This window comes from Vigna umbellata, chromosome 1, assembly GCF_029865625.1.
Source record: "Vigna umbellata cultivar VRB3 chromosome 1, Vumbellata_1.0, whole genome shotgun sequence".
NCBI classification, from domain to species: domain Eukaryota; kingdom Viridiplantae; phylum Streptophyta; class Magnoliopsida; order Fabales; family Fabaceae; genus Vigna; species Vigna umbellata.
In genome coordinates this window covers 97,242,505-97,268,629 of record NC_142165.1, presented here as the reverse complement: position 1 = coordinate 97,268,629, position 26,125 = coordinate 97,242,505, and the positions used below count along the sequence as shown (strand labels likewise).

General features: G+C 35.8%; 2 protein-coding genes across 11 annotated transcripts; one reads left to right on the top strand and one right to left on the bottom strand.

The window, feature by feature from the left end:
* Window positions 1-4,297: 4,297 nt before the first annotated feature.
* Window positions 4,298-18,727, bottom strand: LOC148206930 (uncharacterized). 8 transcript variants are annotated; one of them, XM_088104981.1, is made up of 8 exons: window positions 18,545-18,727; window positions 18,313-18,401; window positions 6,802-6,919; window positions 6,109-6,164; window positions 5,855-6,003; window positions 5,082-5,711; window positions 4,885-5,007; window positions 4,298-4,810 (listed from the first exon to the last, which is right to left on the bottom strand). In XM_088104981.1, the coding sequence occupies exons 5-8, from the start codon at window positions 5,888-5,890 to the stop codon at window positions 4,493-4,495; spliced, it is 1,107 nt and encodes a 368-aa protein (XP_087961107.1). In that variant the 5' UTR covers window positions 5,891-6,003; window positions 6,109-6,164; window positions 6,802-6,919; window positions 18,313-18,401; window positions 18,545-18,727; the 3' UTR covers window positions 4,298-4,492. The 8 variants fall into 8 exon arrangements, 4 of the variants coding, with proteins under 4 accessions (XP_087961107.1, XP_087961106.1, XP_087961109.1 ...); XR_015783811.1 differs by having other exon boundaries at window positions 5,082-5,185; window positions 5,855-6,164; XM_088104980.1 differs by having other exon boundaries at window positions 5,855-6,164.
* Window positions 8,626-13,730, top strand: LOC124842142 (uncharacterized). Of its 3 annotated transcripts, XM_088104987.1 has the most exons (5): window positions 8,626-10,094; window positions 10,820-12,027; window positions 12,557-12,671; window positions 12,778-13,085; window positions 13,199-13,730. In XM_088104987.1, the coding sequence occupies exons 4-5, from the start codon at window positions 12,846-12,848 to the stop codon at window positions 13,400-13,402; spliced, it is 444 nt and encodes a 147-aa protein (XP_087961113.1). In that variant the 5' UTR covers window positions 8,626-10,094; window positions 10,820-12,027; window positions 12,557-12,671; window positions 12,778-12,845; the 3' UTR covers window positions 13,403-13,730. The 3 variants fall into 3 exon arrangements, with proteins under 3 accessions (XP_087961113.1, XP_087961111.1, XP_087961112.1); XM_088104985.1 differs by having other exon boundaries at window positions 8,627-10,094; window positions 12,557-13,085; XM_088104986.1 differs by lacking the exons at window positions 8,626-10,094; window positions 10,820-12,027 and having other exon boundaries at window positions 12,035-13,085.
* Window positions 18,728-26,125: the final 7,398 nt, after the last annotated feature.

The following is a 26,125-nucleotide window of genomic DNA, read 5'->3' as shown; positions in this document are numbered from 1 at the left end:
TGTTCGAAGAAAGCACACACTTATTAGAGCATCTTATAGTCAATTGCATCAGGAACCGAAGATGCAAAGATACCAATCGTTGTGTAAGCGGTTCTATGACATAGCTGAGGCTGCGTGTGAATCTGAAAGTGCTTCTAATGACTTGGAGAAAGAATTGGAATGTTTATCTAAAAAATTGGGTTTCACTTCATCACTGAAAAATAACATCATAAGTGAGGAAGGACAACTAAGGTATGAGAATCCTTTGACCGATACTCCATCGAGCCATACATGTGGAAGCACTGATGTACTTGTTCGAAGTCCAGTCGCTGTTAAGCGAAAAGGCAGACCGAGAACTAATAGATTGAAGTCAGCCGTTGAGAGTAGAACTAAAAAATCAAAATCGGCTAGAAGGAAACATTCTTCAACAACAACTGTTCAACCACCAGTGAGTACTTCAAATATTGTAATACACGTATTATTGATTACTTTTCTTATATGTTGGTAATATGTGTTCCTCTGTGCAATCAGGAAACCACAACAAGTACTGTTGCACAACTGCAACAACGCGAGGATCATACAACCCAAAGCCATGAAGTTTCCCAAGTATCTGAAGTTCCTCCAAATGGATTTATGTCATTGTTATCTGTTGTTCATAACAATTTACATAATACACAATGTTGATATATATGGGTTTTGGATGATATGGTTGTACATTATCTGTTACTGGAATGATGTCCATAACCTCCACAGGTAAAACCTTCAATATCAAACACAGCACATGCAAGGCAGTAGTAATCGATTACAAAAATTGTGTAATCGATTACATCACTGGTTTTGACATTTAATTTGCTTCCTGACGGTTCATAACAAAATTTTTTCTGTTTCAGAGGACAATGCGCTGACAGTTAATGTTGTCACCGGACAGTTACTACTGTCACCCACTACCACAATTTCATATTAAATACAACTGTAACCTACATCAGTCCTTTGATAACCCTCTACCACAAACCATTTAACTTCCTACCCCCTTTGGAAAGCGTGGTAACCCAAATGGCAGATCGGGCTCAGAAGAAAATGAGGGCTTCTTCTTCGACACGGGGGCCTCCAAATCGGCCACCGCCATCCCCACCACTCTCTCCACCACTTACGAGTAATGAACTGTTCTCCAACGACGACCAATATGAAAGGTTCTCTACACATTTCTTTGAGCATCCAATCCTGCAAGGGAAGTATCTTGATGTTGACTTTTTTGGTGATGGTACATTCGAATTCTTCGACATCTTGACAAAAGCTGGGCTAAATGATTTTGTCGCTTATAGACGCCACTACTACCCTGAATTAGTCCGTGTTTTCTATAGCAATATGCGGGTTTCTGATTCCGGAGTAATAAGAACTGAGGTGAAAAAGGTGAAAATCACAATCAAACCTTCACTTTTTCATAAACTAACTTCCATCCCTTCTGTTGGTGCTCGTTTTGAAGGAAATCTTGTTGACGACTGGAAAGATGAATACAATTCTGTTAGTGCTAGGCAATTGATCTGCAAACCGGGTTCAAACATACAAGGTAGAATACTGGCCGGCACTATGAAGTTTCAAACTAGGATACTACATTATGTACTTTGTCGTATATTAGTTCCTCGATCAACGAATGTTGCACATGCAACAGAGGAGGACATTATGTTGCTGTGGGCACTAATGAATTCTATTCAGATTAATTGGGGGCATCTCATTCGAAACAGGATGAAAAAGGCTACCAGGGACAACGCCCAACTACCATATCCCCATCTAATAACCACATTCATGGAACACTTTGGTGTGCCTACAGAAACTGATCCTTTTACCCAAGTTAAGAACAAACAGAGGATTGGTTTGGAAGTTCTATCATCATTTGGTTATCACAAAACTCATGAAGGAATTTGGGTACCCAAAGTTGACGTTGGGAATATACAAGAACAAGTAGGGATTGAAGAAGATGTGGAAGTTGGTAATGAAGAACATGAAGTCCGACAACCCTCTGACAATCCACAACCAACCTCTTCTCAGACATTGACTGAAGTCATCAATCAAATACAAGAACTCCGCACTTTCGTGGGTGACAGATTTGACACAATTGAAAATCGTGTTCGAGTCCTTCACGAAGAAGTCATTCAATTCCGCAATCAACTTGAGAGACAACCACCTGCTTAGATAACATTTCTTTCTATAATGTTATGTCCCTTTTAATTTCAAAACTTGTTCTCTGATGTAATCTTGTTAAGTCATTCTCTTAATGTACGTGGTTTTTATTATTGTTATCAAGTACTGGAACAAGTTCTTACGTCACTGAATAGGTTATTTATTTATTCAATATTCACGTATTCGAAGTTCAAGTTATAACTATAAAGATCTTTCCATGTCTCGGTACAACAAACACTACTGGGGAGTTATTCAACCTTGTGTGGGTAGACCAGACACACTTCTGGTACAGAATGATATTGGTGTTATATTAATCGATTACGACTTCCTGGTAATCGATTACACCACCATTAGTTATTCCCAGGTTTCCCTGCCATGATCTCTGAACCTGTCAAATAGTGAAAAAAAACTACTGAGGAGTTAACCAACCCTGTGTGGGTAGACCACAAATACTTTATGTACACTTATTCAAATGTTGGTATATTAATCGATTACGACTCCCCGTTAATCGATTACACCACTGTTAGTTATTCCAAGGTTTCCCTGCCATGATCTCTGAACCTGCCAAACACTGAAAAAATGGTTCCAGACAGTACTGGGGAGTTATTCAATCTTATGTGGGTAGACCCGTCAGACTTTTGGTACACAATTATATCGTTGTTATATTAATCGATTACGGGTCCCTGGTAATCGATTACACCACCGTTAATTATTTCCACGTTTCCCTGCCATGATCTCTGAACCTGCCAAACACTGAAAAAATGGTTCCAAACAGTACTGGGGAGTTATTCAATCTTATGTGGGTAGACCCGTCAGACTTTTGGTACACAATTATATCGTTGTTATATTAATCGATTACGGGTCCCTGGTAATCGATTACACCACCGTTAGTTATTCCCACGTTTCCCTGCCATGATCTCTGAACCTGGCAAACACTGAAAAAACGGTTCCAGCCAGTACTGGGGAGTTATTCAATCTTATGTGGGTAGACCAGTCAGAATTTTGGTACACAATGAGATTGTTGTTATATTAATCGATTACGGGTCCTTGGTAATCGATTACACCACCGTTAGTTATTCCAAGGTTTCCCTGCCATGATCTCTGAACCTGCCAAACACTGAAAAAACGGTTCCAGACTGGGGAGTTATTCAATCTTATGTGGGTAGACCAGTCAGAATTTTGGTACACAATGAGATTGTTGTTATATTAATCGATTACAGATCCCTGGTAATCGATTACACCACTGTTAGTTATTCCCAGGTTTCCCTGGCATGATCTCTGAACCTGGCAAACACAAAAAAAAACTACTATGGAGTTAATTAACCCTGTTTGGGGAGACCAGACACACTTCTGGTACACAATGAGATTGTTGGTAAATTAATCGATTACGACTCCCCGTTAATCGATTACACCACCGTTACTTTGTCCCAAGTTTCCCTGCAATGATCTGTGATCCTGGCAAACACTCAAAAAACGCTACCATACACTACTGGGGAGTTAATCAGCCCTGTGTGGGTACACCAGTCATACTTTGGCACACAATGAGATAGTTGTTATATTAATCGATTACGAGTACCAGGTAATCGATTACAACACCGTTAGCTATTCCCAGGTTTCCCTGCCATGATCTCTAAACCTGTCAAACACTGAAAAAATGGTTCCAGACATTACTGGGGAGTTATTCAATCTTATGTGGGTAGACCAGTCAGACTTTTGGTGCAGAATGAGATCGTTGTTATATTAATCGATTACGGGTCCCTAGTAATCGATTACAACACCGTTAGTCTATCCTAGGTTTCCATGCCAGGAACTCTGAAGCTGGTAACACCTTCGTTTCCTCTACCAAACACATACATCTCGGACTGTTTGAAATATGGTTCACAAAACCTTGCACAATGACGAAGACGGTGCGCCCCTATTAAGAACGCTGAAAAAACACGACCAAACACTACTGGGGAGTTCTTTACCCATTTTTGGGTACCGCGGACATACTTTTGGTAAACATTCCCATTTCTGTACTAGTAATCGATTATAACTCCCCTGTAATCGGTTACAGCTTCCTCAGACCTGGACATTTCATATAACTACAACAATTTCAACTTCCCACTACTACCAAACAACAAATGGAATTATTATAACATTCAAAACTGAAACAACCACTTTCTTTATCAACAATACCAAAGAAAATTGTTCCAAATACAACTATCCATAATTAAACATCATCCTAATACTGGAATAATCAAAAATTACATTAATCAATCAAGTTTCGGACTATATCCAGTGTAGGGAGTTCTACAAACATGGCTTTTGTAACGTTTTCGACGTACTCTTTCCTTCATAACGGTTTCATGGATGTAAACTCCTCCCTCACAGTCAAAGTTATTGTAAAAATCATGTTGGTTACACGTGTACTGTAACCACCTTCATCTTTATTATTCCCTTCAAGCAGCTCAGCCTGCAATCTAGATAACTCTTCTTCAAGTTCTTCAATTACACCATCTTGTTCCTCTAAAGCATCATTAATACCTTTTATCAGTTTCATATTGATTGTTGATTTGTCTTCTTTATTCAATTCCTCTCCATTTGAATTAACTGATACTTTGACACATGTTTCACTGTTTTCTGTCCTTGATGCACCATAATCATCAAGCATCTGCAATTTCATCACAATTACCATTACATAAAACATTCATTCAAACAAATGTAATAAAATGATAAAGTACATACCACACCCGTCTCCATTGCACGTTTAATGAACTTGTCACCAACATTTATATTCATCCAATGCAAAAATCTTGGATATTTATGTACACAAACATTGGAAGGAATGAAACGATCACAAAACCATACCTGAAATACATCATAGACGTCATAATTAGTCATCTCAATTCACAAACAGCAAACAATCCATGGAACAAATTTACCTGGAACACGTATACACAACCATCCACATAAACAGTGGTTGCACCTTTTCCTCTATTCCACGCTGTACAAGCTTTGCACAGACTGCTAAGTAGATAATGGTACACTATACAAGCCCAACAAAAAGTTCCCAGATCACTGATTCTATCAACAATTTCAAACAAAATTGGGAATATTGTTCTGCTGCGATTAGGAAACAGTACCTCACTAATTGCTACCAAAATGTACAACCTACAAACATCTATTGAAGGCAACTTTTTGTGTTGCTTAAAAATAAATTCATATACCAAATCCAATTCATATTTTCCATCACCAAAGTACTTCCGACAATGACTTTCACTGAGTTTGTTTTCATTCAATTTAATCTGCTCACCAACCAAACCCAACCCTAGGCTTAAGCTGACTTCTATTCCCTTGAATTCAACAAATTTATCTCTAAAACTAAAACCACCTCTGTCATCATCCCATCTAATCAGTAAATCGCTCAGAATATTCCTTCCAATCTTAATATTACCATGTAATTCTAAAAACCATCGAAAGTGAGTCTTGGAGATTATGGACTTTTGCTCCTCACTCAAAATGTCATTCAAAGAAGCAATACGTTTCGTTTTCAATGAGTGACGAACAAACAACTGCAAAAAAAAATGTATTTTGGTACAAATAACCAACGTAAATCACAACCCAAAAGCAACACACACCAAAAAAATTACCAACACATGCAACACCAAAATCCCCTCCCCAAAATACGAATACGGAGACACGAAAAAGTTCATACCTTGTTCGAACAACCATTGTCACCGGACGAACCCATTGCACAAAAAAGGTAACAACTTCCACCAAATCCACACCCAACGACACAACGCTAATCTCTAACTCAAACAAAGAAGTCGAGTTCACAGAGACACCGAAGGAGACAACGGTGATCTACAACTCAAACAAACAAACCCAATGTCCACAGAGATTCAAACCAACAAAAATGGTCACAAGGAAGCAGGACAGAGAGATCTTGAAAACAAACGAAACACTTACAATGGAGGACGAACAACACTGTTATGAAGAGAGAAGTTCAAATGAATTTCAAATCCCTAAAATGGAGAGAGAAGAAGTTGATAAGGACAGAACTTACAGTTCGAAAATGAAGAGGGCACTTTCGGAATCCTAACTTCTAGCCCCTCCAAATCAGATTTTTAATTACAAATAACATTCAAATTTCGACCACTTAAAAGTTGACACTCGGAAAGAACTCATTTAATTTGATTTCCAAAAGTCGAGCGTTTAACATCTTATACAAAATCTTTTGATCCTCGATGAGAGTGCTATTATATTGGTTGTGAAAAAAATTTTCCAATAAAAATATTCAACTCCTTTCTAATGTTTTCTAGATACTTCAAAATTCATTTTATTGACAAATTAGTATTTGTCATCTTTATTCCACCAACAAATATACAATTTATTGTAGTGACACCCTCATTAATTTTGAAGAAAGAGTATTGCATTGGCTTTGGATTTTTTTTCATTAAAAAATATTTAATAAGTTGTGTTATCGTCAACCTAAACTTGTAAATGATAGTCTGATTAGGTACAATGCTACTAAGATATTAGTTGATGTTCGTGTGGTACAAATGATTCCTTATAAGTATTAATTTCCTTTCAATACCAATATTTAGTTCTAGACTAAGTTTATAATATTTGTGAAAGAAATTATAACGCTTATAAATTCACCTGATGCAAGCTCTTCCACAACTCTTGATAACATGGTTTTCATTGGAGCAATACTTTACTTTGGAGGACTTGTCCAACGAGCCACCATCATGGAAATTCATAATGTTTACAACCTTACCTACAAATTTTATAACTCTAGAATAATGATCATCAAACCTAAAAATTAAATGAATCATAGATTTAAATGTAGAGAACAAATTATTCAAATCAAAACTAATGATGATGTTGCATACATGATGTATCATAATACAAGTGAAGCTCTTCACCTAAATCATCAATAAAAGACAACATCAAACCATTTGTTCAGACTAGCTATTTACACAAGTCAACCCATAATACATGACTTGTTCAAGTTAATCCTTTTTCGTTACGGCATCAAATATTTAATTGTGTTCCCGCCCTCCTGGATAAAACTTACCTAAGTGGCTAGGTAAACTTATTGTGTTGCAGTATTAGGTTTTGACGTGTAAATTTTAAATTAGAAAAATCATGAATGGCTTTTGCAACTGCTTCCACAACAGAGGTGAACAGATCTGGAGTTAGATCAACATGGAAAAAGCCATTTTCTTCTTCAGATTCTTTAGTAGACAAACCTCTAAGCTTCAGATTTTTCTCTAGTTTTGCTCGCTTCTAGCTAGCCTCCAGAATTTTTAGCTCAGTAATAACAAGTTTACCTGCAGTTTGCATTTTATCAGGGTCATAAGGAGTATGAGCAGCTTGTAGCTGGATATAAGCTGACTTCAAGGAAGAGATGTTTTTAATTTGAGAGATTAAACCCCTTCTTCCATAATCTGAAACACTGTTGGGAATTTCTTCAATATGGTAATAAGTTTCCTCCTTTTATCGAACCCCAAATCTCTTTTGAACTTGCCAAACTGCTTAAGCGACATAGCCCTATCCGATTGAGCCACCAGAATATTCCTCACCCTTAGAACGAATTTCAATAGCGACAAAAACAACAACGACAACAAACTAGGAATAGAAAAATGAAAAACTTATTAGAAGAAGATGTTGAAGAAGAATAAGATAAGACTTACTCAGTGCTATGGCTTTCTGATGTCTGAGTGTGACAATAATCCTAAATAATCTAACCCTAACCCCTTTTTTTTTAACCTCTCTCGTTAAAGCTGTTGCCATGTCTTCAAATTATTTTTTCTCAACTTAAAATTTACACGTCAAAACCTAATATTGCCACGCAATAAGATTACCTAGCCACGTAGGTAAGTTTTATTCAGGCGGACAACAACAGCGTTAAATATTTGACGTCATAATGAAAAAGAATTAACTTGAAGTGTTTTTTCAAAGTTGGGATCAATTATTACGTTTAAGAAAAAGGTAAGATCATTTTGAACACAATCTCTCAAACTAAGGACCAAAAACGGTATTAAACCTTAATTAATTTACACTATTTGAAGTATTTAAGTCCAAATACTAGTTTAAAATATAGTTTAATGTATAAAAAAATTAACATTATTAAATTAAGATGATCATATCAATTTATTTTGAAATATTAAAAACACTTAAGATTGAAAAGAAATAATTCTTGAGGGCTTAATTGATCCCTCTCACAATCTTCTATTTATAAGAATAAATTGATACACAAGTACATGATAAATAGGGTAACCCTAAACACAATATAATCATGATAAATAGGGTAATCCTAGACACAATATAATCATGATAAATAGGGTAACCCTTGACACACTATAATGATGATAAAATAGGATAAATATCCTAACAAAAACAAAGTTATATTAAAATTTTGAATATAAATAAATTCTGATTTTATATTTAAGAACTACAAAATATTTAATCTTTTTAATATTATGGATTTATTACATGTAAAGTATCAACGTCTATTATTATATATTATAATGAAATTCATTTATTAGTATCGATTTATCTACTATATAAAATAAGGAAAAATCTATATAAATAAGGAAAAAGTTTCTTTAAACCTCACCTCACCTCACCACTTTAAACCTCACCTCACCACTTTAGAAGTTGACCACCAATTTTGCTCGTAGACGCTAAATTGTCATCATCTCTGTTCACCGAGCAATGGATCGACATAATGCTGGCGGACTAACGGCTTTGCAGCAAGCAAAGCGTAGGCGCTATGACGCCAGACGATCGCTGGCGTTAGCCCAATTTGATTATGTTAAAGAACTCGTGAGAGACCACCGCCTTCAAGATGCGGCAAAAGAGGCTAAGAAAGCGAAGGTAATTCTCAAGGAAACCGAGAAGGAAGATGCTACCGAATAGCTTCGGAGGATGACGGTCTAAGATTTTTGTTCTTCTCAGTTCTTTTTTACGAGTCCAAGAACCGTTCTTTGTATCCCAAAATAGTTCGTTCTTCTGTGAGACTTAGGATGCTACAGCGATGTAACATTTTTGTTTTTCTAAGTTCTTTTGTTGCAAGAACCTAATTCTTTTGTATCCCAAAATAGTTCGTTCTTCTGTGAGACTTACTTTCTTTTTGTTCTTCTGGACTTTCTTTTTCTTTTTCAAGTTTTTGGAATTGCGTGTAGTCTCAATTACCCCTTTTCTTCGATAATCTGCTGTATTTTTAAGGTTTAATACCTACCTTTCGCAAAAACTGTTCAAGTTGGTTCACTAACGGTAGAACTGCCAGGTGTGCAATGTTTGATGACTTGGAACCTTTTATATGTGTTGGCAGTGTCACTTCATTATATGGGTTAAAAAAAAATTAATTTCTCAACCAGAAACCCTAGGGAGAGTTTGCTTCCCACTGCCTCTCACTGATTTGCCGCTGCAACAGGCCTCCACCCAACCAGCCACCGCGAGTTGTGGCCCAAGGCGTCGCCGGCACTGACGTTCGTTGCCGATCGAGGTGAGAGTTCCCCTCTTCCGCCGCTCGTCGCGCGATCGCTGCCACAATCTCTGTCGGCCACCGCACCAAGGTGCCTCTTCCTTCTCCTCTTCGCGCGAGGTTCTCCCTACGCCTCGTCTTAAGACGTTGATGCCAGAAAGGGTCGCCACTCCAATGCCGGCGATAAAACTCCTCTTCCTCTGTTATGCGAAGTCGAAGGTGAAATAAATCGTCATGGTTGCACCGCTTCTACTCGGAATTCACACCCGCCATCGGCAATCACCTTCTTGTTTGTACTGTATTGTGTTGGGCGTGAGTCTTGGGGCGTGAAAAATTGATTTTCTGATTGGTGTAGTGAATGTTTTCTGTTAAGCATTGGGTTGGGGAAAAAATGGGTTTATGTTTGGGTTGAACTTCTGGAGATGAAGGAGAGGGTGTTCAGAATTCTCAGGTTGTGATGGTAAGGTGTTCAGAATTCCCCTGATCTTTTTGACCCCCTTTCTCTTAATTATCTATATTTCTAAAGTCTACTCCATGCATGTGGCTGCAATGTGAAAAAGGAGAAACTGAGCTGAATTCTTATATTTTATAGGTGGCAAACAAAACACCCCAACTTTCCACTACCTCTTTTGGTTTTTAGTAAAAAAGTTGCCATGATTCTGAGCTGAATTCTCTTCAATAATCACGAGCTCTTCCTTCAAATTGTTGACCAAAATTGCTTAATTTTTTCTGCATAACCATTTTTAATGTCTAATCTGATGATAATTCTTGGTAAAGAAACTATCGCTAATTGATTTGGAAACCACCTCCCTCTTTATTTAATCAATGCACTTTTTGTCTGTTCTTCGATAACAATCTTAGGCAGTACATTTTGCTAGATACTGTTTTTATACTTGTTTTTGATCTTTATGATCTCATAGTATAACAGTTAACACAAATTTCTGGAAATTTATTAATGATTGAATATATACCACTTATGTTTGTCTGTCATATATCCTCAATTTCATGCTGAAATTATTTCTAAATAAAATTAAGTAGAATATGAGAATTGTGCATTTGTAGTTTTCAGATATTTTCAGTTATATTTCTCCTTGATTTCACGTTACTTCAATGTGAGCATATCTCCTGTATGCTTTGTAATCATGAATGATAAATTGATAATTTTTTCCTTTATCTAATGTGCAGATTGGACAGGGAACTTATAGCAATGTTTATAGAGCTCGAGATCTTGAACAAAAGAAGATTGTTGCTTTGAAAAAAGTGAGGTTTGATAATCTTGAGCCTGAGAGTGTTCGCTTCATGGCAAGGGAAATTCACATTCTGCGCAGGCTTGATCATCCAAATGTCATAAAATTGGAAGGCTTGGTCACATCAAGGATGTCTTGCAGCTTATACCTTGTTTTTGAGTACATGGAGCATGACTTGGCTGGACTTGCATCACATCCTGGACTGAAGTTTACTGAAGCTCAGGGAATTTCTTAAGCATCCTTATGTTTTATCTCTCTCTTTCCATTTTATTGCAAATCAAACCTATCATGTCTTCTAGGGAGAATATTGGTTCCTCTAATTTTTGTTTGATGTCATAGGCAATCAAAGATTTCTTTTCTATTGTGATGTTTATACTTTTAAGCTAATTGCTGATGCGCCCTCTTCCTAAATTAATTCCCTGAAATTTACTTTCTTTTTTTGTCTCCATTGAAAATGAGGCTAATTAAGGCAAGCGGTAGAAATTAAATGAAGAGTAAAATTTCCACTAAAGACTAACATTTAAATAAAAAAGGGCTACAAGATAACAAAAAAAAAAAAAAAAAACAGAGAAAAACAATCAAGTTTTAATTACTGATTTATTGAAGGGCGGAAATAAACCTATTTCAAAACAGAATGCTATCCTGCAACACAAATAAAAAATTAAGTAATTTCCTATTGGATCTTGGCAGGTTAAATGTTACATGCAGCAACTTTTACGTGGACTTGATCACTGCCACAGCTGTGGTGTACTTCACCGTGACATTAAGGGTTCTAATCTTTTGATTGACAACAATGGGATATTGAAAATCTCGTTATCTTATGTATTACTGCAAATATACACCACTATTGTGGCTATTGTCTCAACAGCCTTAATATGGTACAAAATTAATTTTTATAACCAAAAATTGATGTGTTGGTTGGTAGTTATTCACCATTTCTTGCTCAAGAAACGTTTTGCAGTGCATTTATGGTACTAGAGAATTTTTTTCAAACTTCAGTATGCACTGCTCTTAACCCTCTTCTATTGGTTTACTTGTAATTTAGTTCTTCTCAACAAAGCCTCTACCTTGTGATCCCTCAAGCTTACCAAAGTATCCGCCTAGCAAAGAATTTGATGCCAAGGTGCGGGATGAAGAAGCTAGAAGGTGTGTTCGATTTTGGTGTGGAATTGTATTCATTTATATTCAAATGATTTGTACAAATTGCATTTTTGAAGGTTACCTGTGTCTGTGTTTTGAGATAATCTGATTAATTAATCCATGTCATTGTTGTTGTGTCTATTTTTTTCTAAAATTTTGGTTATTTCCAAAGTGCAATGATTAACTTTGGGAAAATGGCAGAAATGAATCTTCTTGTAATTGTTCAAACTAAGTTTTCCACACACTCCCCAATGTCCCCTGCCCTGTAATATACTAAATTTTACTTGTAAAATGTATAGTGACTGCAACAACACTGTCAAGGTTACTTATGGAGCAGAAAAGAAAATATTTTTAATGTTCCTTATGATTCACAATACGTGGGTATACAGAAGCTAACAATAAGTGTAGCTGAAATATACTGGTTCTTAAAATCAGACTTGTGCTTATTACTTCTGTTAACATGTTCGCATTGGCTGGGCTCTTTTATTTATTGTCCTTAAGTGCTTGCTTATGGTTTTGGTTATGATGTTTGCAGACAAGGAGGAGCAGGAGTCAAGGGCCAGAGGCATGATCTTGAGAGAAAAGGCACAAGAGAATCACGAGCAATTCCTGCACCTGATGCCAATGCTGAACTGGTCCTGTCAATGCAGGTTTGGTCATTTTTAGTTGTTAAACTAACCCCTCTTGGTCATTGAGATTTGTCGTCGTTGTTTGTGGATCCCCCAGTTCATCAACACAAAAGAGCTTCCCATTCAGGTCCACTGACACACCGTGCCGCATGGGCCAAAGCCGGGAAGAACCAAGAGGATGCTCCAAAGGTTTCAATGGGGGGTGACTTATCAACAATATCAGGCTTAGTCGCGGCAAGGAGGAGTATGCTCTCTGACGATCGCAGAGAAAGGTCTGCATCATCACAAGCAGATGCCCAAAAACTAATAAGCAGGTTCCCAGGATCCTTCAAGGAGGCCTCTGAGTCAATGACGCAACAGGATCAGAAGAATAATCATGCACATGCTCCTCAAAAGGAAGAAGGAAGAGCCAGCAGCAACAAAGACTCAAGTCTTGTAAGTAGTTTTGAAATGTTTATCTGTTGCTAACTTTGTCTCCTAAGTTATTTCATCTTGGTTCTAGTTTTGTCTAAATGTTATGGTTGGATTATCTTATGACAATGTTGCAGGTTGGATATGGCTCAAAGGGTCATAAAATTCATTATTCTGGGCCTCTGCTAGTTCCATCAAGCAACATGGATCAGATGTTGAAGGATCATGACCGGCAAATCCAAGAGGCGGTTCGAAGATCAAGATTAGACAAGGCAAAGATGAGAAGACTCCAAGCTGAGGGGAACCAGATAAGCAATTCATTATTTGTTTCTGGTCGTTGAGTTGTAGAACCTGATGCTGCAAAGCATCATTTAAGAATATTTGATTCTTTTTTTTTTCTATTTTGCCTGTACAGGGAGTTAGTATCCCTCAATGCCCCTCTGTGACCATGTTAGGTAACTCTAGCTCAGAACTCTTCACCATGTATTTTCCTTCTTCCACTTACAATCATTATATGGCCATTCTTGCAAAGCTTATCAGCATAAGCTGTAGTAGAGTATTGGGAAACCTTGTCTTCCTTATGTTTAACTTATGATAGAGTAATTATCAATCACTCTTGTTAAGATGGCTATGCATTTATGTATATATATGTCTATTCTCTTTTTCTCACTTGTTCCTTCTCTCATGGATGCATCATTTTGGTACATGATTGCTTATAGCCATTTTGGTACATGTTAGATTGAAATTTTATTATGTCTCAAACTTTGATATGTTTTAAGTTGTGGATTTTAGAAATGAAGGAATGTAGTTATTTTGATTTAATGATATTAATTTTTTTTACTGGTTTAAACAATGTTTCTTACTCACATGAGTTGTAACATAACTTAAAAGTCAATATAAAATATATTTTACATTTCAAAAGAATTTAACATAATTGGAATAAAAAGATTATGTCAATTTATTTTTAAAGTTTAAGAATTAAAATGTATTAAAAATTAGAATGGAAGTTTAATGACAAAATATATTTAATCCTTTTATTTAAAATTACAATATCGGTGAGATTCATTGAACAATGAGAATAATTTTGATTTCTTTTAACGAATATTAGTTAACAAATAATTGTTTTTATACAAATCTCAATAAAAATATTGTTCAAAGAGGTTTACTTGCAGTTTTTTTTAGAAAAATTAGTCACTTCTCTCAGCACTCATTTCTCGAAAGATTCAAAGTGTTTTATTTTTGAGGCCTAATTCATAACATTGCATTTAGTCATTGATGTTTCATCCTCAACACTTTCAACTATTTCACTTTTAACTTTCATAAATGTTTTTTATTTTTTTCTTTCACTTTTAATATTATTTAATATACATTTTATTTCAATTTTAATATTATTTAATATACATTTATATTTTAATAATCTAATATTATTTAATAGTATTATTTAATATACATTTAGTTAATGGTAAATTTTACATTTGGGCTAAGAAAATTTAGTTATAGTATTTCAACTATACTAATGAAATCTCTTTACCTCTTCAATTCAGACTTCAGTCTTCAGACTCTTCAACCGTCTCTTAATCAATTCTTACTAAGCTAAAAACTTGAATCTTCTTTCAATTTCCACTCACAACTAACGCTTGCTCATCTCAAAATTGACCTTACAACTTGAAACTTATCTCGGTTCATTTCCTTCATCCACTGATCCTATTCCCATGCTCAACGTCCATTTATTCTCCCATTTCCAGGTCGACACTGCATCTTGAAACTGAAGTCTCACTTGTCTCCTTTGCTTCATACTTATCTCCACCATACCTAAACTCACTTTTGACTCTTGCAAAGATCACCAAACACTCCCAATTGATGCCCCAAATAACGACGTCCCGGTTGTTTTAAAGAAGCTTATATCACATAGCCACCCATACTTGAACTTGAAAACGCTTCGTATACACTTGGTACTGATAAGAACAAGCCCACTAACACCCGCTGCGCTACTCTGATTCTCAAACCCCCCTTGTTCACTAGTTCACGGAAAGAACACTTCCTTCATGACAATTTACAACCTGAAGATAATCACCCTTGAAGAACCTTCTTCAAAACTTCCATGACTTTGGAAAACCCCGATAACTCTTTTCTTCCATGATAACCTTGTCATTCCATTTTCCTCAACACTGTTTTTCTACTCCACAAAACAACCATGCTCGAAATCACTTATGATTGCCAAGACTTATACTAGATTGTTCCAACCTGTCCTTTAATTCTCTTATGAAATTCTTTAACCTTATAGTTCTCCCTACGACTACACCGAGTCCAAACACCATTACTTTAACTCAACTTCCATCTTCCTCTTGCATTACACAACTTCAAAAGAAACCGCCCCTAAATAGATTACTAACACCATTCCATAGTGAACACCACCTCTCCAAGTTATAAAAATCCCATAATTGTTGCAGAACACCAACCAATAACCAAACCTTTCCGATGTGCCTCTTCCTTCGGTGATTGAAGTTTTTCACCTCAACCCGAGATCAAACATTCCTTCTATGCCACTCGCTAATCTTGAAACATTCTTCTAAACTTGGCTATACAATATCCACTTCAGAATTCTTATCCCTCTCCTAACTTAAGCTTCAAACCATCCACAATTTCTCTTATTCAGATTTTAACCATCGCTGATACACCGATCCATGTTACCCATCTCACCCAAAGTCACTCCGTTAATAAATGGTAAACCATACCATTTAGACTCAACTCTTCACAGAGAAGACACGATAAACCTGCCAAAATGGACGCTTACCTACAGGTTCTCTAGGGATAAAACTGCTCTGATACCATTTGTAACGTCCCGGCAACTTACAGGGACTGTTGATTGCCCCCACACATCACCACAAGACTTTCCAGTGTGCTTTGTCCTCACTCGCACACTTTCCGGGAAAACTTCCCAGAAGGTCACCCATCTCAAAATTACTCCAGGTTAAGCACGCTTAACCATGGAGTTCTTATGGGTTAGGCTACCGAAAAGTAAATGCATTTTGGTGATATGAGTAGCCAAATCAATTCCTTTAAGCTATCCTTCAACTGTATAGTCCCATACCTATACAGTCTCCAGATCCCTCTCATTCCGGTGTATGTTCGATTCGTCCATGTACCTCTTCCACTAGAAGCCTGCCAGGAGCCGCTCCTTGTTCGTGCCTCTTGCACCGGCGATCACTCCCCGCCCTCTCAGTGCCCGGGCGTCACATGCCCACCAGCTTCCGCTTGGTTCGTCCTCGAACCACACCGTACTGGGAGAGGCTAGGCTTTGATACCATAAATGTGACATCCCAAAATATCATATTCACATATAATATAATAGGATTCAACTATTATAATAGGATTCAACTATGACAATATGTGAAAGCAGTTAAGGGATGAAGATGACAATATTTGAATATTTATACAGTCATCCAAAATTTAGAGGAAATTAAGACTTGAGTACAAGTTCTAAAAGTGCTCTAAAATGAAAGCTGACAAAATATTAAAAAGTCCTAAGTACTAGGGGCTGGATCTTCCTCAACTTCCAAAGCTTGCTCCACTGGCACATTCATTACCTACTGCTCACATCCAAAGGATTGGATGATCATCGCAAGAGGGAAGGCAAACACATACAAACATACAGTGCAAGGGTGAGCTAGATTACAAAAGGAAGCAAGTTAATTAAGAGATTATCAAATTAAAAGAGACATACAAGAATGGCAAGCCTAGAAGAACAGTTTAATTAAGTTATAAGTTGTGGTTTTATTAAGTGGTGTTAGACTTAGACTCGTCCGGACCCGGAATGAATATCGAGCTATGGCGGGTTATGCACTTGTGGTGGCCTCTACTGCTTTGCAAAGCCATTGCCAATGGGTTTCACCCTACCACACACAAGGTTAGTCTGTTATCACTCACCTTGGCCCATATACAATGGAGACAACCAAGACTAGGACCCCTACTGCTCTTCACCACATGAACAAATCTTCTCTAAGTGAGATTGAATAGTCATTAGAGCTTTAAGGGAAACCCCAAGACTGAGCTACCTATATTCATTCCAGAAACTTAACTTAAATCTCACCTAGAGATGATACTTAACTCTTTGAATCATAATTCATACCATACCAACTTCATTGACTTTAAATTCTCATTTTTATACATAAAGGTGTTATATTAATTTGGTTTCATACAAATCCTACATGATTAACTCATACAATACTAAAACGAATCATACAATGCTAGAAATAAGTCATACATTACATATTTTCACAGAAACATCATTTATTACTACCAATTTATTTATCATATATAATTACCTATACTTAAGTAATTCAAATAGCTTGGAAACCCTCACCAATGGCTCCGGAAGGGTTAAAAACCCCCAGAACGACCTAAAGAACGTCCAAAACGGACACCCAGAACCCCCTAAACTATCAAAAACAACAGCAACTGCAGAAAGCTGCGCCCAGCGCCATTTAGGGGCGCCCAGCGTGACTTTTCCTGCTGGAGACAGTAGGAAATGGCGCCCAGCGCCAGTTTTGTGGCGCCCAGCGTGACTTTCTGCTGGAAACAGCAGAAAATGGCGCCCAGTGCCATTTTTGTGGCGCCCAGCGTGAATTATGCAGATTATCTGCATAATTGAGCAACTTTACCCCCTAAGTTTCGTTTTAGGCCTTTTGGTGGATTTCTAGCACTCCTAACTTGATCTATGTGATGAATCTAACTTATCTAATCAACTCTAACACTTACTAAACCAAATCCCTAATCATTTAGCATCAATCTACACTTAAATTCCTCAATTTCATCAACTTATCTACCCAAATCTAATTCTACTAGTTAGATACTGTTTTTACCACTTTTAAGGCTTCTAATAAGTCACAATTGACTCAATCAAATTGTCCCCACTGTCCACTTACACCCTAGATCTCAATTACTCAAAAACACCCTCTCACTTCCTCTAAAATGGCCACAAAGTAACTCTAAGGCACTTGATTTCCTTTCCAAACAATACCATAACAGGTTTCAACATCAAAACAGTCCCAATCATGCATAATTCATCATACCAAGACTTCCCCAAACAATTCATAATCATCAATCATCAATTTACCCAACATACACAATTTCCATACATACATTTCAAACCTATACAACCAATTTCATGCCTCCAACAACATACAACTTCAAAATTATCATACATTCACAATACACAACTAAAATGGAAAGAAGAAATAGCTCCCCTTACCTCTAGTGCGTACGGCCAACTCGTGCGTACGGCCAACTCAAGGAAGAATCCTAGACCACGTGCTTTGGACCCCAAAGTGTGAGAATCACCTATAAATCATCAATTGATGATGGAGAACGAATTTTAGAACTAAGTTGAAGTTAGATTGTGGAAGGAAACGAAATGGGTTGCATGAAATAAGAAATCTCATGCTTGAAACCCTAGGGCAAAGGAGGAAAGAGGGTTTTCTTACCGGTTGGATGAAACGGAAAATCGATCGGTAGAAACGTAGCTCTTGGAGTCCTGAATGCTTAGGTAGCTTCAATTTGAGAAACAAACGATTAGATTTTGAGATATGGTAGATGGAAGGTAGAGGAATGAAGAAAAGAAGGAGAAGGAGAGGAGTGTGTGTCTGGACGGTGGAGGAATGAGTGAGAATTTTGGAAGAGAGTGTTTTATAAAAATTTTATTTTTAAAACTTTACCCAATGCTTGGCTGCCACGTGTACGCACCTTTATGTTTTATTTTTCTCAGACTTTACACTCATCATAATACATTTTTATTGCATGGATTATATGGTGTACAAAGAATATTGATAATATATACATTATTTTCTCTAAAAATTAAAAAGCTTTTAAATTTTTAATTTTACATTTTTTATCAAGAAAATGTTTCAAGCTTTTCGTAGTGTGTTCATGAGTACACAATAAAAAGGAATCCTTTAATAAATTCAATGGTGACTATTCTCGTAGGTAATGAATGCACTTCTTTTTCCTGACATTTTTAAGAAAATCACTTCAAACCATTTACTATTTCCAAATTTTAAAATGGTATTAAAGAGTATTTTGCTTGAATTTATCTACATCTTAGAAAAAAAAAGTAATACTAATTATTATTTTAATTAGTAAAAGGTATGTTTATAGAAAGTACATAAATTAAATTAAAATATGAGATCATTTGAAAACACTCGTAATATATGGTTCTTAATTTTAGTATAAAACCACAGTAAAAAGAATAGTATATATTAGATTTTTTTTCTATTAATAAAATATCTTTTAAAAGTTTATTGTCCAAAAACACTCATGTAGAGGTCATGGTGATATTCAAGCAACATATTTAAAAGTAGTAAGGTATTATTTGAAAATATAAGCTTAAAATAAATTATATATATATATATATATATTTTAAAATGTGAATCAACATACTTGTTGACATTTTCATTTATTAGAATTAAGATTAGGGATGACAACAAGTTAGGTCGAGCATAGATAGTGTTTACTTACAATCCGACCTACATGTAAAAAATTGTATCTCATTATTCATCTCAGTATCTGTCGGATACTCGCTTAAAAAAGTCTGCAAATTTTTTTCAATCCGTGGCTACTCGTTTTTTTCAACAATTTGTGCATTACCAAGCCCAAATTTTGGCCTAAAACTCTATTATCCTTTCTTATTAAGAACTTACAAACCCTAGGGTCTTCACTTCAAAGAGAGCAGTCGTCTCCTCCTCCACTCGCGGTAGCTGACTGCCCTCCGTCCACCTAGTAGCGTCGTGTCCTCCTCTAGTTACCTGAGACTGTCGTCAACAATGTTGCCTACGTTGATCACAACATCTCACTCCTTCATTCTCCCGTTCACAGGCACTAGAGAAGCTTCGTTGCTCCATGGGACGTCCTTCCACCAGCATTATCCAAGCAGGTCGCCCTTCGCCAACCACTCACGTTGGACGTTAGACACACCACAGCACCACCTCTCGTCGTGCATGATATCCTCAGGAGCAAACTTTGTACCATTTTCCTTATTGGTGACGACATGACCCTTAACCTTGGATTGAGCAAGGATTTTGTGGTCCTTATCCATTCGCAACTTCGTCACCATGACCTTCAAAGTGTGAAAGTCGGCATTGACGGTGGAGTCGTTCACCTAGGGTTGAAATTCATTTTCTTTTCTCCTTTTGTGACAGCAATCTTAATGAAAGGAGAATGCACGAAAAAAAGTGAGATTTAGGGTTTGCTATTTCTTTGACGGCAACTCGTCGCAGCTAACCAGATGGGAAGGAATGAGGCAACACCTTTTTCCTTATTCTGATTTGAAGAAGAAAACCCTAAAAAGGAATTTGGGCTTTAGACCATTTTTAAAGAAGATTGAACAGTTAGAAAAAAAAAAACTAATTGGTAAAATTGTAATTTCATTTTTCACACAATTAGCAGATACTCGCGGATACGGATAGTGTGATACCCAAACTCGACATGTTAATGAGCAAGTATTAAATTATCTGCTACTCATAGATACTTCTTACCCACAGGTACTAAATACTCGCAACAGATTTTACCTGCAGACATCCACGGGTATGGGTTTTTTTGCTATTCCTAGTTGAGACATGATAATACTTAAGAATAATTGAGTCTTTGAAGATTGAACACCTCTTTAGCTTTAAGAGCAATTATGTGAAATATATAATTCAATTCAAAATATTTAAAATATAATCTTTGAAAAACAATCCCATATATAGTATAATAGATAAACTTTTTAGCAATAATATTTGTTTTTAGGAGATTTAATTTCGATCGATGTCTACTCTTTATTATAATTAAATCATTCTAATGCGAGTTTTTCATCATAGGACTAACAAACTAAAGTTTTTCAACTTTATTTGGAGTGTTTTCACGTATAGTATTAACGCACTAATTTGACGCAAAGATTATTAATTGTATGTACTAATTTCATCCACACATTCAATGAATTATGTGAATTTCTACGAGAATCTCACACTTAATAAGTCAATTTTTTTTGTTTGTTTTGAATTATTTTATAAATATGAAGATGAAATATATTCAAAAATGGATGAATTGAAACAAAAAATTGATTGAATTCAAATGAATGGATGTGATGATCGATGGAATTATGGTAGAACAACAAGAACACCAAAGTAAAATTAAAGAAAAAATAAATTACAAAAGAAAATAAAGAAACTTGTAATAGAAATTAATGAAAACAGTAATCCAAATTACAATAATCAACACTGCTTTAGTCATTTTTTTGGTTCACGGTGTTTTTTAATGTATCAATTTCACCCACACATTTAATGAATTTAATTGTTTTCTTATGTGGTTTTCGATTAGAATCTCAAGCATAACAAGTCAATATTTTTGTTTGTTTTCGATTTTTTTTTTGAATATGCAGATGAAATATATTCAAAATTGCATATTCACTAGTGTTGTAAAAATGGGCACTCGGCCCAACCCGACTCGACCCACCATGAGTTAGCTACTTAGTGAGCCAACCTAACCTGACTCATTTATTATTGAGCCGAAAAAAATTGAATTCAACCTAACCCACCAGGGGTTGGTGGGTTAAATGGTTTGGTTCATTGGCTCACTTAATTACATGTTTTTTTTTCAATTAAAAAAATAACAAAAATTTTATAATTTAAATCTAAATAAAGGGGAAGGATCTTAAATTATATTTATGATTAATCGAACATAAGATTTCATTCACACAATGATATCACAAAATCTTCTCAACAAAACTTTTAGTAGCTTCATAGCAATTCAAATTTGTTTTTACATAAAAATTGAGTTATTGAGTATAGATTTGTAAATTTTTCATGTTGCCTAATTATTTCATACAAAAATAATATCACTCGAACCTTCGTTTCAATATTTAATAAAATGACTAATCCAACAAAAAGTATTTATCAGAAAAATTAAGTGGGTTGGTGAGCCAACCCGGTTCACTACAGGTTCAATCGAGTGAGCTGGGTTCAAAATTAGTCCATATCAAAATTAAAAAAAAAAAATCCAACCCAACCCAAATTTTTGGTGGGTCGGATTGGCTCATCGGTTCCAACCCGTTTTAATAAGACTAATATTAACCAATGGATGAAGTGAAAAATAAAGATGATTAAATTCAAAAGGATGAATGTGATTATTAATGAAAATACAGTAGAACATCAAGAACACCAAAGTAAATTGAAGAACAAATAAATTACTAAGGAAAGTAAAGAAACTTGTAACAAAAATCAATGAAAGTAGTGATCCAAATTGCAACAATCAACACTAATTTAGCCATTTTTCTTTTTTCGACATTTTAGAATGTATGATTTGTTCCATAATTTATCCACCTTGTAAAATACAAAATAAACTTATTTATATTTTGTAACCCTTGCTTTGAACGATTATAAGATTTGAATTCAAATTTAAATACCCTACTATTAGTGGTTTCAAAGTTCACATGGCCAAAGCAGTTATCATTCACTAAACCTCCAACTCAATTGTTCCTTTGTTCTCCTCGTTCTGTTTCTTAATGTTGTTGATAGATATCTTTGATTCACATTTCCCTTTGACCAATGTTTGGCAAAGTACAACTAAATGGTTTATAAAGAGTTACATGTTTGTCTTATTACATTCATCTCATAAAGAAGTACTTGGTAAAAATTTTCTTCCAAAACGTTATCTTTGTATTATATAATTCTCTCTCGTTTACACCCAGTAAGACTTGGAACACATGAAACAACTTTCAAATACCCTTAAAAGGAAATTTTGTCCTTCACTAATGCCATCTTGTGAGGTTTTGTTCACTATGGGCTTTCGTCCCTTGACTTTCATAAAGTTGGGCTTTCGATCAATCAACCAACGTAAAATTTGATTCTCAATTGTCTACATATAATTTCCTTTATTGGCCTTCAGTTAGTCTTATAAAGACTCTTGATCTCTCAAACCTACTTTTCGAAGCCCACAACAACATTACTATATTGATTATGACTTATTATATTTACATGATTGAATAGAAAATAAAAGAAAGTGCATTCATTTGAATCGATTTCAACCATTAAATAAATAAGATGTGCGGAATTCAATTGTGAGTCTAATTTTTACATTAGATAAAAATGAAAAAGTTGAGTGCCATATAAGGATGACTTGACCATATCCTAGACCGACTCAGCTTGACCATCAACCCTGACGGACTCGACTCGACTTCAATCCCGACCGACTTGGATCACCTTCGGCTTGGGCAAAATCATCTTGACCTTCAGTCCAAACTGTCTCGACTCGACCTTCGGCCTACACCAACTTGACTCCACTTTCGACACAGGACAACTCAACTTGATCATCAACACAAGTTGACCTGTCTCGACCTTTGGCCGAAACCATCTCGACTTGACTTTCAGCCCGAGGTGACTCAGTTTTACCATCGACCCATGTCTTGGCTCGACGATCAGTTTTGGGGCGACTCAACTCAACCACCAGTCTAGGTTGACTCGAGTCAACTTCAATATAAGCCGACTAGACTCAACTTCTGACTCAGGCAAACCTGACTTGACCTTCAACCTAAGTTAATTAGACTCCACCTATGGCCTGAGCCATTCCAACTCCACCTTGGACACAAGTAGACTTCTCTCAACCATCAACACGGGCTAAGTCAGTTCAACCATCAACATAGGCAAACTCGACTTGGCCTTTAACACAAGCCGTCTTAACTCGACTTTTGACCTAAGCTGATTCGACTCGACCTTCGTGAGTGTAATAACAATGGAGTGAAAAAAGTGAAATTTCAAATTTATTATATTTTGAAGGTGTTTACAATTATTCTATTTTATTTATTTGAAATATTTTTCAATGTTTTTTAATTATTTTCAAATAAATTATTTTTGTATAAAAAAGTTTAATTCTTTAAATAAATGAATTATTTTTCTAAATTTTTTTATCCAAATACATATTAAAGTTTTGGATTAGAAATAAAGTTAATATAGGTTAAACTCATGAATCACCAATTGGAAACTTGAGCGGTTATAGTGTTAAAGGACATTTTGCTTGTCCGATTTGTGAAGAAAACACTAGTTACCTTCAATTGAAGCATGGTCAGAAGACGATTTATACAAGACATCAGAACTTCCTTCCTCGCAATCACCCTTATCTTAGACTGAAAAAAGCGTTCAATGGAAGTGTCGAGGATAAGGATGTGTGCAGACCCCTGAATGGTGAAAAGGTGTACAATGAAGTCAAAAACATTGACATTGTGTTCGGAAAACATCGTAAAAGTACATCTGCAAAAAATGTTTGGAAGAAACGATCAGTATTTTTTAATCTTCCTTATTGGTCTAAACTTGATGTTAGACATTGTATTGATGTGATGCACGTAGAAAAAAATTTTTGTGACAATGTCATCGAAACTTTATTAAACATGAAAGGGGAGAACAAATATGGAATAAAAGCAAGACAAGATTTGGCTGAAATGGGAATCCGAACAGAGTTACATCCACAAACAATAGGTAGACACACCTATTTGCCCCCAGCCTGTCATACTATTTCTAAAAAAGAAAAACAAAGTTTTTGTAAGTCTTTAAGAAGTGTGATGGTTCCACAAGGTGATGTTTGTGTTACTGTTCAATTTGAAGTTATTTAAAGGTGTTATAGATGAGGAAATATGTTGTTAATGAGGTATGGTATTTAAAATGTGATATGAATGGAATATTATGGATATGAAGGAGTATTCCAGGGAGGAATATTTTAGGATTGGTTATTGAATAGTAAAGTATGAATATGGTTATGCTTAGCTGGCGTTTATCCTGATATTCTGTGATTACTCATTCTCAAGTAGAGAGGAGTAAATCATGTGTGAGAATGGCAGGAGGTCCTAGCCCATAAGGTGAACTTGGGCGAGGTATAACGAACTAACCTCGGGTTGCAGCTGTTGAGGGCATCCCAGCTACTATATCACCCGAGTACAAAAACGTCGTAGCTACACAGAATTCATATAGTCGAGACAGTCAGAGTAAAAGTGGTCGGTCATTGCATGTATTATATGTTCGGTCATTGTTGGAAATGTATGTTTGGTTGTTGCATGATTAACATGTTGGTTTTAGCTACTCTTTTGTTTGTCTGATGTATATGTTATCATAGTTAATTAAATTACACTAGCTTACCCTTATTTTTCTGTCTTGTCATGTTGTCTGTTCGGTCGTTCTTGTCATTGCAATGATCACCCTGTGGGTGTGAGCAGAAGATATTGAGGGTTCTTTGGAGCGTGCACTAGCTGGAAAGGATGGTTTTCGCTAAGAGTAAGACCGTTCGATCTTGTGCTTGTTTTTGCAGTTAGTATAGGACCGTTCGGTTTAATACACTGTTTGTAGGACCGTTCGGTGTAATACAATGTTTGTAAGACCGTTCGGTGTAATACACTGTTTGTAGGATCGTTCGGTCGATACACCTCTTGTATGACCGATCGGTCTGTTTTTATAATTTTTATTAGTGTAGGTTTGTGTAAAGTTTTTAATTTATGATTATTTTAGGAAAACTGTAAGTTAGCTTTATTTCCTGTAACTGTTCTATATTATTGTAAATGTAAGAACTCTTAAGTATAGTTTACTACTATAACTTTGGGATGTTACATTAATGGCATTAGAGCAGTTAGTTCCTAAAACGACCTGCGAGTTATGGGTTTGTCGTGTCTTTCCTATGGAAAGTTGAGTCTAAATGGTATGTTCTACTATTTCCTCCAAGTTTAGATGGTAAAATTTTAGTTAAAAATGGAGTTTTGAGAACAGAGAATGTCTTGATAGAAGTAATGAGGGTGCACACTCATGACTTTTACCGGAGATGATTTTTTATGAAAAAAAAAAGTAGAGCATTGAAAATGGAAGAAAGTAGATGATAAAAAAAAGAGAAGAATATTATTGAGTATGTAATAATCATTTAGGTTACAAGATAAGGTTTAAATAAGAGAAAGCTAAGATACAAATGATAGGAAATTGACAGAAAAATGATTTAAAGAAAAAGAAAAAAATTATGTGATATTGACACTCAGTGGGCTTGATGTACTTGTTGGGTTTAAC